Raw genomic sequence first — 17,980 nt, forward strand, 5'->3', positions numbered from 1 at the left:
AGAAACCCCCAAAAATGCATTGCAAAACCAGAGAGCTATAAACAGAAATAAGATTCTTACTATACTTAGCAAAGTACAAAAGTCAGAAGAAATGCACATTTCCAAAACACATATTTTGGCTGTTTCATCCCATCACTCCCCCTTTGGGTCCCCATCATCCACACGCAATTTCTCATCCCTGACCCACTTCCCTGTACTTTTCTCCATGTTCCCTCTCAACTCCCTCTCCTTGCCCTGCATCCTTCTGACCTTGTCTTCCAGCTAGCAGAAAACAACCCTTCCTCCTTACCAGTGATAGTGCAATAGCACTACTTTTTCCAGATCTTCAGGCCAGCAGAGGGCAAGAAGTAGAGAGAGGAAGAAAGAGCAGTAGTTTTCTTTTTGGCCAGGTTACTGATGCAATAATGGCAGGAAGGGAGGCAGTGACAGCTCTGTGCATGTATGGCATGCATCTCTCCCTCATGCTCCTGCTTCTTTTCTCACTTCCGAGCCTTGCAGGTTGAAGAGAGCATTGATGGTGTCACTTCTAGGTCCATCAGGAGAAGATAGTTGGTGTCCTGCTAGGCCCAGAACAGAAAGTCTGTAATGTCCCACCCTGATCCAAGTGAAGGAGAGAACAACTTCCTAGCGGACTGGGAAAAGGACAGAGCTGTATCCTATCAGGTCCAGCAAAGTCTGCCTTCTCCTGCCCAGCGGATGAGAAGAGAACAGCTGCCTGCTCTTCCTACAATACACCAGTGTTGCAACATCTCAGTTGAGAACCTCTGCTATAGGATAAGGCCAGGTTTACATTGTATTACTGATCATTAAAGCTGGGAATCTTCCTGATCCCTTCCCAGTCCTAAACCTAGCATGGCACAGCAACTGAAGAGTCAGAAATACCAATCAAAAAACCTACTGACAAATAGAATTACAATCATGGACTTCTAAATATTTCCAGGCCTATATCTCTTTACCAGACTCCCTCCCCACCTCCCTCTGAGTCAATAAATAAAGCACACCAACGGGAAGGGACTACATATTGCTCAATTAGCTCCACTAAACATAGCAAGAATTCATATAGAGGTTCATACTATGTCAAATATTTTCAGTTAAAAGTTGCCTTGAAATCTCAACAGGGCAAGGAATTCCAACCATCTGTTTCATAAAACTTTCAGAGAATGCAGCCAACTGGAGGGACTACAAGATCTATAGCAAGAACTTTAACACTTACTATATATATATATATATATATAGAGAGAGAGGGGTTTTATTTGGTTTCAATTAGTTGCTTGCTTTGTCAGTGAGTTGTTTAAAGCCTTTGTGTATTCCAGATATTTTAAAACGGCATGAATCCAAGCACGGTACTTGGTTTAGTTATTTAAAGCATTTCAAAATGCATTTAAGTTTTTTGTCATGTCTTTGAAAGGATCCTCCACCTAGACATAATTTAAATGGTTTTGCTTACAGAACTAAAAAGCCTTTTTTTTTTGGTTTGTTTTGGTTTTTTTGTGTTTGGAGATAGCAGTGGGAGGTTGGAAAGCCCTAGGGATTTCCTGTCTTTGATTTATGATTCAGGTGCTGCTAATGTTGCACACACTACCTCTGAAAAAGGGTAACCCCATACAACTCCTTCAGTGACTAATGCACGTTTTTTAAAATTTCCATATGGATTGTTTCATACGGCCATACAAGCCCTTGAAAACTTGATTTCACTATCATTTTTTATCTTTACTTATTTCTCATTGCTCTATGACAGGTCCATTTAGGTACATAGACTCGTATGGAGCCAAGCAGTTGGTAGACAAACTGTACAAGTATGAAGATGTCTATGGAAGCCAATTCACACCTTGCCAGCTACTGAAGGACTACGCCAAGGACCCCAGCAAGAAATTCCACAGCCACTAGCGTACTGCATTGTTGATCCCAAGAGATACTAATAATTGCCGGGCCCATGTGGCTGGAGTTTGGGCTATAGAGAAATCAATCTACACATAAGCAATCTCAAAAGTGCAGTGAGGAGGAGATAGTCTAATAACATTGATAAGATTTCTAGCTTGTCTGTGCCTTAAGTGAGATTACTGAGACATTGATCTCCATGCCCTTAACAATGTTTTACTATACTGTTTAATTTTGCACGTAATGTTGTAAAATGGAAAGCTGAAGGCTGTTTGGTGTGTTTTGGTTGCTAACTCAAGCTACAGAAATCAAGCACACTTGCAATGAGGCCGGTCCAGTGCAGCACTTTGTTAAGTTTCCCAACATTTGTAACAATAAAACCAAATTGTTTTGAACGAGGTGCCTTTTTTCTTTGCCCTGTTTTCTTTTTTCTTGTTAATTGTACTAGGCATACTTGCAGACCTGCTTGTGTGATCTATTCTGATGTGATGTCTTGTTTTTAAGACATGACATTGGTATTCTCAACCAAAGATTTATCTTGAAAGTTGCCAATACTTTATCATAACTCTTTTGAAGTTTATTTTCCTTTCCACTCTCACAATTTGTCCTCTGTACCTTGTTACTCAGACTATCATTTACTATGCAAGAGAACCTATCTGCTGTCCTGTATGCCTTGCAGGCTTATTGTGCCTCTGCAAACATTGGCATTGAGGCTTGAAGATCTATAGTTGTATTATAGAATTAACTTTGGTCCTCAAACCCACACACAGATCTGATTTTCAGGTTATCCATAATGAATATGCATGGGATTTGCATGTACTGCCTACACTATATGCAAATATTTCATCATATTCATTATGGATATTCTGAAAACCAAGACCCATTTGTGCTAGATGAGGACAAGCAGGATGGTAGTCCTTACATGGGGCGACATCATCAGAATGGAGCACAGCACGGAAAACTTATGCCAAAGTTTCTAGAACTTTGACTGAGTCTCTCTAAGCTAGCCCGACATGCATTATACCATGTAGGATCCCCTCGGTCGCTTTTTTTTTTTCCCTGTGGAGCCTAGTGGTCACAGCATTGAGTCTCTCTTGGGAGGAAAGTTTTTCAGGGCATCATGCTTATTGCCCGCATAGCCTACCAGCTCTACATGAGCCAGTACATGCATTACATCTGGAAACAGTTGTCTCAACAGCAGCAGGACCCTCCTGCTGTTGAGGCAACTGCATAAGGGCCTGGAATGCAGAAAAAACTGAGTCTGACTTTTTGAGATGACATGGAGGATCTTTGCTGCTGGGATAGGTGCCTGCAGGCTCAATTGGCTGAGGGCATCCAATCTATCAGGAAATGCAGAAGCTACTCGCTGACATGCTGTGTACTGGAGAGAGTCTCTTCAGAGGTAAAGTGAAGGATGCGGTGGCTCAGATGCAGGACACCATGCAGCACTTAAGCCGCTCTACACCGGTATCCAGGTCCTGTCCTCTGCTAGGAGGTCTTTGAGGTCTGGCCAGAGGAAGTCTGTCTTCTGCCCAAGGAGAAATACTCTGTCTCCTCAACCCAGTCAACAGCAGCAGGCCCCCCTCGCAGCCATCCCAGGCAGCAGATGGCCCCAAAGCTCCAGCCGGCACCCCGGTCAACTCCCAGGATGGGGTTTTGACTAGATTACAGGGAGCAAGGCAGAGTGCGATACCAGGGGAGATGGATCCCTGAGTCGGGAGGAGGCTGCGGTTCTTCGCGAACTAGTGGCCTAGTGTAATCTCCAACCAATGGGTTCTGTCCATTATCCGCGAAGGGTACAAATTAAATCTTTTGAGTACCCTGCCAAATTGCCCCTCAAACCCCTATTGGGGGCCAGTAGCACATCAGGATAAGGGAGCTCTTCTCCCTCTTAATGGCAAGAGTGGTGGAGCTTGTTCCACCAGGGAAAAGAGGGTGGGGATTTGACTCCCAGTACTTCTGATTCCAAAGAAAACAGGAGGACTCTTTCCCTTCCTCGACCTAAGGACCCTGCGCAAGCTTATCAAACAGGAAAAGTTCAGGATGGGTTCTCTGGGCATTGTGATCCCCCTTGTAGACAAAAGGGGACTGGCTTTGCTCTCTCAGTCTGAAGGACACATACACCCATATCGCGTTCTTCCACGGTTACAGGAATTCTCACAGGACAAGCAAGGATGGTAGTCCTCACATATGGGTGACATCACAGGATGGAGCCCTGTACGGAAAACTTTTCGGTCAAAGTTTCTACAAAGCTTTGACTGACACTGGCACACTGAGTGCACTGAGCATGCTCAGCCTGCAATTATCCCTGTGAACCACAGGTGTCTCCCTCAGTCTTCTTTTTTCTGCTCTGCAATAAGCATAGCGGTTAAGAGCTCTGTGAGAAATTCTAACACTTTTTCCACACGGAAACACTTAAACTTTTACTTCACACTTTTCCCTGCACAGGTCTCCCTTCGCGTACGTTTATTCGACACTCTGTGAGTACTGTGCCCTGTTTTTTTGGTTGGTTCCTGTCACCTCCCTGGCCTGCCAACCAACTGCAGCCTTCCCTCTCCCTATGTTTTCAGTTAGCCACACATAGCCTGAGAGGTTCCCTCTCTGACACTCTGCCTAGTTATTAGCGCTAGTGGGACAGGAACTTCCACGGTTTCCGTTGCCACCAGGGCCCCTGTCGATTTCAGGTCCTTCGATTTCCTCGGTACCCTCGCGCAGTCAATGCCCCCATCGCTACCATCGGTACCCCCTTTAGACCGTCCTGGATTCTTCGATGCCATCTGTATCCCTCCCCCCCACGATACATTGATGCCATCGGTCCCTGTATCGTTTCTATCAGTGCCATCCATGTTTTTCATCCATGGCACTGATTTTTCCTTGGGTTTCATCGGTGCCATCATTGCCTGGATGGATGCCATCGACACACCTTTGTCTCATCAGTGCCATCCATGCCCAGGGCACTTCCATCGATGCCAGAGTAATCTCCATCAATGCCATCCTTTATCGATGTCATCGATGCCCAGGACATTTCCATCGATGCCATTGTCCATGGCATCGATGCCCAGGTCAATTCCATCAATGGCATTGATGCAAGGGTCGATTCCGTCGATGCCCTCGGTGCCGGGGTCAATGCCACCGCCGATGCCCTTGGTGCCCGCCACTGCCGGTGCCGCCGATGCCCTCGGCGCCCGCCACCGTCAGTGCCGCCGATGCCCTCGGCGCCCACATCGTTTCCATCGGTGTCTTCGTTCCTATCGATGCGGTCATCGACTCCGTCAATGCCGGTATCATTTTTCCGATGCCAACGATGTTTTCCTAGCGTGTAGCAGATGGACTCATGTAGAGTGTGCTCGTGCTAGCAGTTGGAGATGGATCTGACATCAGCACGGGTACATATACCCCCACAGGAAGTGTAGCAAATCAGTAATTTCCGTCTCCAAAGCAGTTTGGAGCTACCTCACGCTCGCTGAGCGTGTTTCCAAATTCTAACGACTAAATTCATAGAAGAAACCTACTGAAGACGAGCCCCGCACTCCTGTGGGTGATACCAGGCGGTCACTCACCCAGTTGAGTTCCCGAGCTGACTTCCGTGGTCCCTGGGAGGTAAGAGCCTCGGTCCGGTGGCCGGTTCGCAGCAGGGACCCAGCCCCCGAGTGAGAAGGGCTCGGGCGCGGCTTGGCCCCTGAGCGAGAAGAGTTCGGGCGCGGCCTAGAGGCAGCCTCTGTCCCGGCGTGGACTTGGCCCCCGAGCGAGACGAGTTCGGGCAAGGCCTAGAGGCAGCGGGTGCACTTCCTTAAGCGCGGCGGTGAAGGTACTCACCCTCTCCCCCCGCAGCCGGAGACTGCCCGGGTCGCAGCCGGGAAGCGCCGAAGACAAGGTAAGGCGTACATCTTTACTTGGTCTCCGAGGAAGTGTGGACTAACTGGGCCTGCCTACGAGGCATCCCGCCAAGGAGGTCGCCATTTTGCCTGACGACTCATCTTCGCCAACTAAGCGCACGTTGCTTAGCGCACGCGATAGGCGCATGTTGACTAAGCGCACGCTACTAGGATACGCGCACATTTATAAGACGCCCGTTATAGGCGCACATTTATAAGATGCCCGTTATAGGCGCACATTCATAAGACGCCCGTTCTAGGCGCATGCTGTTAAGCGCACGTGTTAAGGCGCACATCGTTGGGCGACACCGAATTTCAGGCGAATGGAGCATAAGAGAGCCCATACGTCGGCAGAGCCGGCACTTCCAGAATCTGGCATGAAAGCTCGAAGCCTCTGCTCAGCATGCAACCTCAGAGCCACACAGAGCGAGGAAGCAGACTTCCTATGTGCCCAATGTGAGGAGGCCATGGGAGTTCCAGGACAGGACCTGTCCCAGCCCAGCGGTTCCTCAGGGAGCACACCGGACTTAGCAGGCCGAGGTGAGCAGCCAGGGAACCCGAGAGACCTGGTGCCCCTATGGCCAGATCCGGCCTCGCTTTCCTGGGTGGAGTTATTCAAGGGGATTCACGCCTTTGTCCAGATGCAGTCTGCTCCTCGTATGGGTCTTTCCGTCCCGGTTGATCTGGCCCCTGGACCCTCGAGACCTAGGCGCGGCCAATCGCCACCTGACAGCCCCGATTATGGGGATTCGGATTGCTCCGAGGACCATGAGGAGCCCCCCGAGGAGGGTGAACTTCCCTCTGAGATAGAACCATATCGGACCATGAGACGCTTCTTTCGGAAAGAAGATCTTCCAGGCCTGGTCTCACAATGCTTATCGGAGCTGGCCATTCCGGGCCAGGACTCCCCAGGGGACCCTAAGATGAACCCCCTGCTAGAGGGCCTATGCCAAACGGCTCACCACTTCCCCTCCTACAAGCAGTACAGCAGCTAATCGATCTGGAATGGAAGGCACCGGAGGCCTCATTCAAAGGGGGTCGGGCCTTGTCAGGCATGTACCCTCTGGATCCGGCGTCCAAGGAGCTGCTGGCGTGCCCCAGGGTAGACGCCATAGTTAACGCAATTGTGAAGCACACTACCATTCCGGTGGAGGGGGGAGCGGCCCTCAAGGATATGCATGACCAACGCATGGACACCATTCTGAAACAAGCCTTTGAGGTAGCAGCCATGTCCCTACGAATCACGACTTGCTGCACCGTGGTGACTAGTTCCTGTCTATCACAAGCGAGAAACAACACCCCAGGAGAAGACATGGAATCAGCTCTCGCTTTTCTCACTGACACAGCCTCCGACCTCGTCCGTACAGCAGCCAAGGGAGTGTCGTCCTCAGTGGCAGCCAGGAGACAGCTTTGGCTACGTAATTGGGCGGCCGACTCGTCCTCCAAGACACGACTCACAAGAATGCCCTTTAAGGGTTCCCTACTGTTCGGCAGCGATCTTGAGAACTGGGCTACTAAATGGGGTGCCTCTCCATTACCCCGTCTACCAGAAGACAGGTCGAGGAGGAGCCAGCGTTCTTTTTCTAGACCATCCAGAGGTAGAAATTATCAGCGCTTCAACCCCTACAGGACTCGCTATCAAGCACCTCGTTCTCAGGCCAGGAACCAGCCCTTTCGGACTAAGCACAACAAGAAGAGAACCGGCCCGGGTTCTGGCCCCGGCCGTAACCCACAATGACAATCAGCCGACACATCCGAGGGTAGCAGCCATAGGGGGCAGGCTAACCCTCTTCTACCGCAGGTGGGTCGAGATCACTTCGGACCAGTGGGTTCTCGCCATCATCCGAGAAGGATATTACCTGGATTTTCTTCGGCTTCCGCCGAACAAGTTTGTGGAATCTCCTTGCTCACCGCTCAAGAAAGCGGCACTAGAAAGTGACCTTACAGAGGCTCCTGGCCCTAAGAGCCATAATCCCAGTACCTGCAGGAGAGATAAATTCTGGGCATTATTCCATCTATTTCATAGTGCCCAAGAAGGAGGGCACTTTCAGGCCCGTCCTGGATCTCAAGTCGGTCAATCGACACCTACGGGTCCCCAGCTTTCGCATGGAAACTCTGCGGTCTGTCAAGAATTCAGTACAGCCAGGGGAGTTTCTCACCTCCCTAGATCTGTCGGAAGCCTACTTGCATATCCCAATCCATCGGGATCACCAGCGCTATTTACGCTTCAAAGTCCTGAATCAGCACTTCCAGTTCCGAGCTCTACCCTTCGGGTTAGCCACCGCGCCGCGGATCTTTACCAAGGTCATAGTAGTAGTGGCGGCAGCACTCAGGAAGGAAGGAATTCTCGTCCATCCCTACCTGGACGATTGGCTGATCAGGGCAAAGTCACCGGAGGAGAGTCACCGGGCAACCAACAGAGTTATAGCTCTTCTGGAAAGCCTAGGATGGGTAGTCAAAGAAGAGTTCCCTACAGCCGTCCCAGTCGCTGGAATACCTAGGGGTCCAATTCGACACCCAAGACGACAAGGTCAGCCTGACCTCCAAGAGAAAGTCAAAACTCCAGAATCATCTGCAGGTCCTGCTGAGCGCCAGCCGGCCCACAGCTCGGGATTACCTACGAGTCCTCTGCCTCATGGCATCCACTCTGGAAGTGGTGCAATGGGCGTGGGCTCATATGAGACCATTGCCAAGCGCCCTTCTAGCTCGATGGAGCCCACGATCACAGAACTACACCACACACCTACCTCTGCCGGCCAGAGTGCGGAATCAGCTACGGTGGTGGTTACAGCCCAGCCACATGAGCCGGGGGTCAAGAATGTCCTCCCCAACCTGGATTCTGCTCAGCACAGATGCCAGCCTGAACGGATGGGGAGCACACTGCGAGGAACTCACCGCCCAAGGGCGGTGGACCAGAGAAGAGTCAAGGTGGAACATCAACCGACTAGAGGCATGGGCAGTCAGGCTTGCGTGCCTGCGATTTGCCCACAGACTTCGCGACAGAGCGGTCAGAGTGATGTCAGACAACGCCGCCACGGTGGCATACATCAATCGACAGGGCGGAACCAGAAGCCAACAAGTGTCCCTAGAAATAACTCCCCTGATGATTTGGGCAGAAGCAAATCTTCAGGACATCTCCGCCATCCACATTGCCGGGAAGGACAACACGACGGCAGACTTCCTCAGCAGAGAAAGCCTAAACCCGGGGGAGTGGCAGCTGTCACCCACAGTTTTTCAGATAATTGTGGATCGATGGGGGACGCCAGCCATGGACCTATTAGCAGACAGGTCCAACGCTCAAGTTCCCAGATATTTCAGCCGCAGGCGGGATCCTCGAGCCCAGGGGATCGATGCCCTGGTACAACCGTGGCCTCAGGGGATCCTGCTATATGCCTTTCCTCCATGGCCACTGCTGGGCGCCATTGTACACAGGATTCAGCGACACAGAGGCCTAGTTCTTCTAGTGGCCCCAGACTGGCCAAGAAGACCCTGGTACGCAGACATGAGAAGACTACTGGCAGGGACTCCTCTACGCCTGCCTCCGCACAGGGACCTGCTGCAGCAAGGTCCCATCCTCCACGAGGATCCAGCTCAATTCTCTCTTACGGTCTGGCCATTGAGAAGGCTAGACTGAAGAAAAGAGGATACTCGGAGCCGGTAATCGATACACTCCTCCGAGCACGCAAGTTCTCCACATCACTAACATATATAAGGATCTGGAGAGTTTTTGAAGCCTGGTGCGACTCTCACAGCACCAATTCACATGCCGCTAAGATCCCTCTCATTTTGGACTTCCTACAAGATGGACTTCAGAAGGGTCTGTCCCTCAGCTCCATCAAGGTTCAGGTAGCAGCGCTGTCTTGCTACGGTCCCAGGAGTGACTGCAACTTCATTGCCAAACACCCAGACGTTTCACGCTTCCTGAAAGGAGTCAAACACATTCGCCCGCCACTGAAGTGGCCAGTGCCCTTGTGGAACCTCAACCTAGTATTGGAATTTCTAGCGGGATCCGCCTTCAGGCCCCTTCGAGGCCTGTCTCTGTTTATTAACCTTGAAGATGGTGTTCTTACTGGCTGTGTGTTCAGCACGCCGCATCTGAGCTACAAGCACTGTCCTGCCGTGATCCATTTCTCAGAATCACTCCAGAAGCTATCCATCTTCGCACGGTTCCTTCCTTCTTACCCAAAGTGGTCTCACACTTTCACCTCAACCAAACCATATCCTTGCCATCTACGGAAGGTTTGAAGAAGTCAGAAGAAGGTCAAATACTGAGTCATCTCGACATCTGCAGAATACTGGCCAGATACTTAGAAATGTCAGAAGCAGTACGAAAGACAGACCATCTGTTCGTCCTTCGCAGCGGGAAGAAGCAAGGGGAAGCGGCCTCACGGCCAACCATCGCCTGCTGGATCAAAGAAGTTATCAAGGCAGCCTACGTTGAGGCGGGAACACCACCGCCTCTACAGGTCAAGGCTCACTCTACCAGAGCGCAAGCGGCCTCTTGGGCAGAAAGTAGGATGCTGTCGCCTGCAGAGATATGTAAAGCAGCGACGTGGTCCTCCTTCCATACCTTCTCCAGATTCTATCGTCTGGACGTCCAGGCCAGGGAGGACAACAGCATTTGTGAGGGCAATCCTAAACGGTCCTCGGGCAGCCTCCCGCCCAGTCCGGGAGTAGCTTTTGTACATCCCATTTGTTTTGAGTCCATCTGCTACACGCTAGGAAATGTTGAGATTACTTACCTGATAATCTCCTTTTCCTTAGTGTATGCAGATGGACTCAGCATCCCGCCAGACTGCTGGTATACATGGGGATTCGCCGACTCGCGGTAAGACATGTTTTCTTATAATAGGGCCTCCACCCTGCCGGGTGTCGACGCCTTCCGGCTGAGTACACTGGCAGTCTCCAGCTACCATCAATTGTTCAGGGTAATCCTGTTCATTTAATCGATCGGTCAGTCACACATATATCCATAAAAGCTTTTGCAAGGAAGATTACTGATTTGCTACACTTCCTGTGGGGGTATATGTACCCGTGCTGACGTCAGATCCGTCTCCAACTGCTAGCACGAGCACACTATACCCATTTGTTTTGAGTCCATCTGCATACACTAAGGAAAAGGAGATTATCAGGTAAGTAATCTCAACATTTTTCGATTATTCAATGCTACATTGTTTCAATAGATACCTACGCCAATGCCGTCAGTGCTTCCGTCACTGTCGTCATTGCTGTACCCGGGTCATCATTTTTTCATATATATTTTTGACGATACCCTCGAGGCTGCTTTGGGCGTCATAGACACAGTCAATACCGACATAGCACCTCCACATAATGCCCTCGCCTAAACACAGTGCTCCATGCTTTGGGTTCTTTTTAAAACCCCATATTAGCCTACGACACTACATAGTGCCAGAGGCAGTGCAGGCATGCTGACAATCTGTCATCAGTCGCCATCCAAGACAGCAAGGGCATCCATCTCTATGCTGGGGAAGGACCGGGTCGAGCACCGTGGCACGCATCATCACCGACACGGTGACCGTCCGCCACAGACGCCATCCAGCACATCGGTGCTATCCTTCTCAGTGCTGGAGAACATCACCACTGCCATTGCCACTGTTCCGCACAGTGTGGCAGTCCTTGGTGCTCCAGAAACACCGGAACGAGTTCTGAAGAATTCTGCACTAGCGTCACGAGACATTGAGCCGCTGCGACGAGGGCCAGGTTCACGAGCCAAAGATGGCTCCCCTCTTCCTGATGCATGCCCCACCGACATCGGTACGGGATTGTGGCCCTCCACAAAATTACTGTGGCAGCGCCAGCCACGCTCAGCCTGTCTCCTCTATACCTGCGCCACCATACCAGGCATCAGAGTTGAGACGGGCGTCTACGTCAGACAGGCTACTCCTCGATGACTCCTGAAATCCACGGAGCCAGCAATCTTCACCAGCTCGTACTTCGGCGATCCAGGTCAGATGGTAAGTACCCGCTTCTGCTGCATTCCCATTGAGATGTGTTCTCTAAATCGGGCCACATGGTTCGAAAAGTTCTAGGTCATGTACCTTTCAAGAACAGTAATAGTGTCACATATCGCTATGCCAGCTATGTCAGCCACAATACCAAGAGAACCTCTCTATCAATTTCTTTCCTCATAGATCCAAAACTGCTATGGGTTAGATGCAATATGGATGAGGGACGAAAGCGCTTTCGTCCCTCATCCATATTGCAGATCTAGAACCAAAACCTAGTGTGATCCTGCTCATGCTCGCATTTACTCAGGGTTGTAAGTTTGACCTAAAATCTTCTCAACCCAATATGCATCTATTCCGCTCCAGGCACAGTTTCACATAAATTTCCTGGAGCTTGTAGCCATGAGTTATACCCTTATGCCTTCCAATACTGCCTCTGCAACCAATCTTTGTGCATACAGACAGACAGCATAGGGACAATGTGCTTTCCAACACACAAGCACGCACAACCTCTTAGCTGCTCTGCAAGGGAGCTGCGCAGCTCTACCCTTGGCCCTTGCTCACTCTATGCATCCTCGGGCCACTTATCTAAGAGACTTACTGAACGCACTAACAGACCTTCTCCATATAGGTTCTATCCTCTTGAATGGTCTCGGACTACATGTGTGGCGAGAAAAATCTTCTAGTGCTGAGGTCAACTGAACTTGCCCTCTGCGTCCGAATCGAACCATAAGGTGCACAGATTCTACTCCCTACACATGTTTCCAATGCATTCCCATAGACGCCTATCTTCCATCAAGAGCCTCTTAAATGTTTCTCTTCCGCTGCCTCTCATAGCCAGCACTCTTCTAATGCTGAACCGGGACGGGGTTCACTGTTCCTCAGACCCACATCCTGGCTGAGACCAGTATGCTTCCCATACTTCTCAATCTATCACACCAGTAACCAATTCGCCTTCTCACCAGTCAGTTACAAATCGTAGACTCACTGATGTTCTCAGGTACTGGTAGCGTCACAAAACCTTCCACACAAATCCTACCATTCAAAATGGCATGATTTACCACATGACGCATACAAAAGGATATTACCCTTTTTCTTTTTTCTACACCACTCTTTTCTCTTGCTCCCTCGGATTCTGCTCCCCAGACAATCCTCCACATAGGTACACCTATGTTTCAATTGGTGTATCGTTTGGGAGTGGGGATACCTGATTAACGGTAAACCCCTTCTTAGTCGGCTTACCATGAATTATCCACTGATCAAGCCGCCTCTATTTTCACTAGTCACAGAATGGCACCTATATTTCATGCTTATAAGTCTCATACGTTCTCCGTTCGAGCCTTTCCATTCCTCTTATTTCACAGTTTGGCATGGGAAATTCTTTCGCTCATAAATGTCATTCCTGCCAACAGGGTCAGTGAATTACACACCTTGTTACATACTCATCCGACACTGCGTTCTTCCGTGACCGAGTGGTTTTATGTATTCAGCTTCATATCCTTAAGGTAGAAGTTGCATCTCACCTTACTCAGAATATACTCTGCCCATTTTTCCCAACACCTCTCTCACCAAAGCAAGAGGATTTTTCCACTCCTTGGACAGTAATAGTGCACATGCATTCTATCTAGATCGCACTGCACTCCATAGGAATTCCACCTAACTCTTTCCTTCTGTGGCAAGAGTCAAGCTGCGAGTTCCAGTGGGCAAACAGACCTATTCCTCCTAATTGACTGTCTGTATCTCTTTTCCTACCAACAAGTAGGCATTTCACTACAACACTGTGTGTAACCACACTCTGTTGCATCCTTCCCATCCTCAATTGCTTCCCCTCGGTCGCTGCTGCTTGTACATATTTTATCAGGCTGCAACCTGGAGCTCTCTCCATACCTTCGCAGCCCATTATTGCTTAGATACGACTAGCTGGCATGCTCCATGTTTGGCCAGTCCGTCTACTCTTATTCTTTTCGGTTTAACTACCCAACATCCTTCCACCAACCCGTTACAGGTTTCAGGATGCCCTCCGTTCCAAATTCCACCCCCGTCATTGCGCCTTTTGCACGTATTGGGTGCATTTGGTGCACTCTCGGGCATCCTCAGTTCGGTACTCATCCATATGTGAGGACTACCATGCTGCTTGTCCTGTGAGAAAGCAAGTGTTGCTTACCTGTAACAGGTGTTCTCACAGGACAGCAGGATGTTAGTCCTCACGAAACCCACCTGCCACCCCGCGGAGTTGGGTCTGTAAACGTTTTTACTTTATTTTAGTTTCGCTTGCGCTTTTAGCTATAAGGCGAGACTATGGGAGACACCTGTGGTTCACAGGGATAATTGCAGGCTGAGCATGCTCAATGCACTCAGTGTGCCAGTGTCAGTCAAAGCTTTGTAGAAACTTTGACAGAAAAGTTTTCCGTATAGGGCTCCATCCTGTGATGTCATCCATATGTGAGGACTAGCATCCTACTGTCCTGTGAGAACACCTGTTACAGGTAAGTGACACTTGCTTTATCTCAGATTTGTGGTGGGAAAACAGTACTTCCAGTACTGTGTTCTGTTGTTTGGGCTAGCATCAGCCCCATATGTCTTTAAAAGTGCCTGGCTGTGGTGGCGGCGCACCTTCACCAACTGAGACCATGTTTTGTCTGTATTGGACAATTGGCTGGACAAGGAAACCTCACATAGGGGCCAAAGAGAACATTTGACCATCTGGGTGTTGGAGTCGCTAGAGTTCATCATCAACTACACCAGGTCCCATCCCAGCCTGTCACTGCAATTGGATTTCATAGAAATCCTGCTAGACATGGCTCAGGCCAAGGTCTTTCCATTGTGATAAAAGGCTATCATAAGAACATGCCATTCTGGGTCAGACCAAGGGTCCAACAAGCCCAGCATCCTGTCTCCAACAGTGGCCAATCCAGGATATAAGAACATGGCAAGTTCCCAAAAACTAAGTCTATCCCATGTTACTGTTGCTAGTAATGGTTATTTTCTAAGTCAATTAATAGCAGGTAATGGACTTTTCCAAGAACTTAACCAACCCTTTTTAAAACCCAGCTACACTAACTGCACTAACCACATCCCCTGGCAACAAATTCCAGAGTTTGTGTGTTGAGTGAAAAAGAACTTTCTCCGATTTAGTTTTAAATGTGCCACATGCTAACTTCATGGAGTGCCCCCTAGTCCTTCTATTATCCGAAAGAATAAATAACCAATTCATATTTACCCATTCCAGACCTCTCATGATTTTAAACACCTCTATTATATGCCCCTCCGCTGTCTCTTCTCAAACTGAAAAGTCCTAACCTCTAGTCTTTCCTCATAGGGGAGCTGTTCCATCCCCTTTATCATTTTAGTCGCCCTTCTCTGTACCTTCTCCATTGCAACTATATCTTTTTTGAGATGCAGCAACCAGAATTGTACACAGTATTCAAGGTGCGGTCTCACCATGGAGCGATACAGAGGCATTATGACATTTTCGGTTTTAGTCACCATTCCCTTTCTAATAATTCCCAACATTCTGTTTGCTTTTTTGATTGCCACAGCTCACTGAACCGACTATTTCAATGTGTTATCCACTATGACACCTAGATCTTTCTTGGGTTGTAGCACCTAATATGGAACCCAACATTGTGTAATTATAGCATGGGTTATTTTTCCCTATATGCATCACCTTGCACTTATCCACATTAAATTTCATCTGCCATTTGGATGCCCAATTTTCCAGTCTCACAAGGTCTTCCTGCAATTTATCGCAATCTGCTTGTGATTTAACTACTCTGAACAATTTTGTGTCATCTGCAAATTTGATTATCTCACTCGTCCTATTCCTTTCCAGATCATTTATAAATATATTGAAAAGTAAGGGTCCCAATACAGATCCCTGAGGCACTCCACTGTCCACTCCCTTCCACTGAGAAAATTGCCCATTTAATCCTACTCTCTGTTTCCTGTCTTTTAGCCAGTTTGCAATCGACGAAAGGACATCGCCACCTATCCCATGACTTTTTACTTTTCCTAGAAGCCTCTCATGAGGAACTTTGTCAAACGCCTTCTGAAAGTCCAAGTATACTATATCTACCGGTTCACCTTTATCCACATGTTTATTAACTCCTTCAAAAAAGTGAAGCAGATTTGTGAGGCAAGACTTGCCCTGGGTAAAGCCATGCTGACTTTGTTCCATTAAACCATGTCTTTCTATATGTTCTCTGATTTTGATGTTTAGAACACTTTCCACTATTTTTCCTGGCACTGAAGTCAGGCTAACCGGTCTGTAGTTTCCCGGATCGCCCCTGGAGCCCTTTTTAAATATTGGGGTTACATTTGCTATCCTCCAGTCTTCAGGTACAATGGATGATTTTAATGATAAGTTACAAATTTTTACTAATAGGTCTGAAATTTCATTTTTTAGTTCCTTCAGAACTCTGGGGTGTATACCATCCGGTCCAGGTGATTTACTACTCTTCAGTTTGTCAATCAGGCCTACCACATCTTCTAGGTTCAACGTGATTTGATTCAGTCCATCTGAATCATTGCCCATGAAAACCTTCTCCATTACGGGTACCTCCCCAACATCCTCTTCAGTAAACACTGAAGCAAAGAAATCATTTAATCTTTCTGCGATGGCCTTATCTTCTCTAAGTGCCCCTTTAACCCCTCAATCATCTAATGGTCCAACTGACTCCCTCACAGGCTTTCTGCTTCGGATATATTTTAAAAAGTTTTTACTGTGAGTTTTTGCCTCTACAACCAACTTCTTTTCAAATTCTTTCTTAGCCTGTCTTATCAATGTCTTACATTTAATTTGCCAATGTTTATGCTTTACCCTATTTTCTTCTGTTGGATCCTTCTTCCAATTTTTGAATGAAAATCTTTTGGCTAAAATAGCTTCTTTCACCTCCCCTTTTAACCATGCCGGTAATCGTTTTGCCTTCTTTCCACCTTTCTTAATGTGTGGAATACATCTGGACTGTGCTTCTAGAATGGTATTTTTTAACAATGACCTCACCTCTTGGACATTTTTTACTTTTGTAGCTGCTCCTTTCAGTTTTTTTCTAACAATTTTTCTCTCTTTATCAAAGTTTCCCTTTTGAAAGTTTAGCACGAGAGCCTTGGATTTGCACACTGTTCCTTTTCCAGTCATTAAATCAAATTTGATCATATTATGATCACTATTGCCAAGCGGCCCCACCACCGTTACCTCTCTCACCAAGTCTGTGCTCCACTGAGAATTAGATCTAAAAATGCTCCCTCTCTCGTCTGTTCCTGAACCAATTGCTCCATAAAGCTATCATTTATTCCATCCAGGAAAGTTATCTCTCTAGCATGACCCGATGATACATTTACCCAGTCTATATTGGGGTAATTGAAGTCTCCCATTATTACTGCACTACCAATTTGGTTAGCTTCCCTAATTTCTCTTAGCATTTCACTGTCCGTCTCACCATCTTGACCAGGTGGACGGTAGTATACCCCTATCACTATAGTCTTCCCCGACACACAAGGGATTTCTACCCATAAAGATTCAATTTTGTATTTAGTCTCATGCAGGATGTTTATCCTGTTGGACTCTATGCCATCCCGGACATAGTGCCACACCTTCTCCCGAGTGCTCCTCTCTGTCATTGCGAAATAATTTGTACCCCGGTATAGCAGTGTCCCATTGGTTATCCTCTTTCCACCATGTCTCTGAGATGCCAATTAAGGCTATGTCATCATTTGCTGCTATACATTCTAATTCTCCCATCTTACTACTTAGACTTCTGGCATTAGCATACAAACATTTCAAAGTTTGTTTTTTGTTTGTATTTTCATTCTGCTTTTTAATTGATAGGGATAAGTTAGAATTTTTTAGCTCAGGTGAGTTTTTAGTTACAGGCACTTGGACTACTTTTCTAATTATTGGAACCTCACTGTCAGGATGCTCTAATTCTAATGCATCATTAGTATCCTTTAAAGATACCTCTCTCCGAACCATGCGCTGCTGAGCGACAGTCTGCTTTCCCCTTTGATCAGAGCAGGTTGCGGCATCCCAACCTCCAGGCCCTGTTGCTGGTGCTACAACTGCTCGATCTCTCAGAAAATGTCTCAGGTACTGTTGGTTTCTAGAGATCCTTCCACTAGAAAACCTCCTTCACTACAGTGCAATGGACTTTGTGTGGTGTGAGTAGAAAGCCCTAGATCACTTTGCCTATTCCACACAAGTGCTGCTTGACTATCTTTGATACCTTTCGGAGGCTGGTATGAAGACAACTCCATTAGAGTTCA

General features: G+C 48.0%; 1 protein-coding gene across 1 annotated transcript in view; it reads left to right on the plus strand.

The window, feature by feature from the left end:
- Positions 1–2,277, plus strand: part of HADHA (hydroxyacyl-CoA dehydrogenase trifunctional multienzyme complex subunit alpha) — a 348,879-nt gene extending 346,602 nt beyond the window's left edge. The window contains 1 exon segment of the mRNA XM_029596270.1: positions 1,739–2,277. Within this exon segment, the coding sequence (XP_029452130.1) occupies positions 1,739–1,887 (149 nt within the window). The 3' untranslated portion in view covers positions 1,888–2,277.
- The last annotated feature ends 15,703 nt before the right edge of the window (positions 2,278–17,980 follow it).

The sequence above is a fragment of the Rhinatrema bivittatum genome, chromosome 3 (assembly GCF_901001135.1).
Source record: "Rhinatrema bivittatum chromosome 3, aRhiBiv1.1, whole genome shotgun sequence".
Taxonomy (NCBI): domain Eukaryota; kingdom Metazoa; phylum Chordata; class Amphibia; order Gymnophiona; family Rhinatrematidae; genus Rhinatrema; species Rhinatrema bivittatum.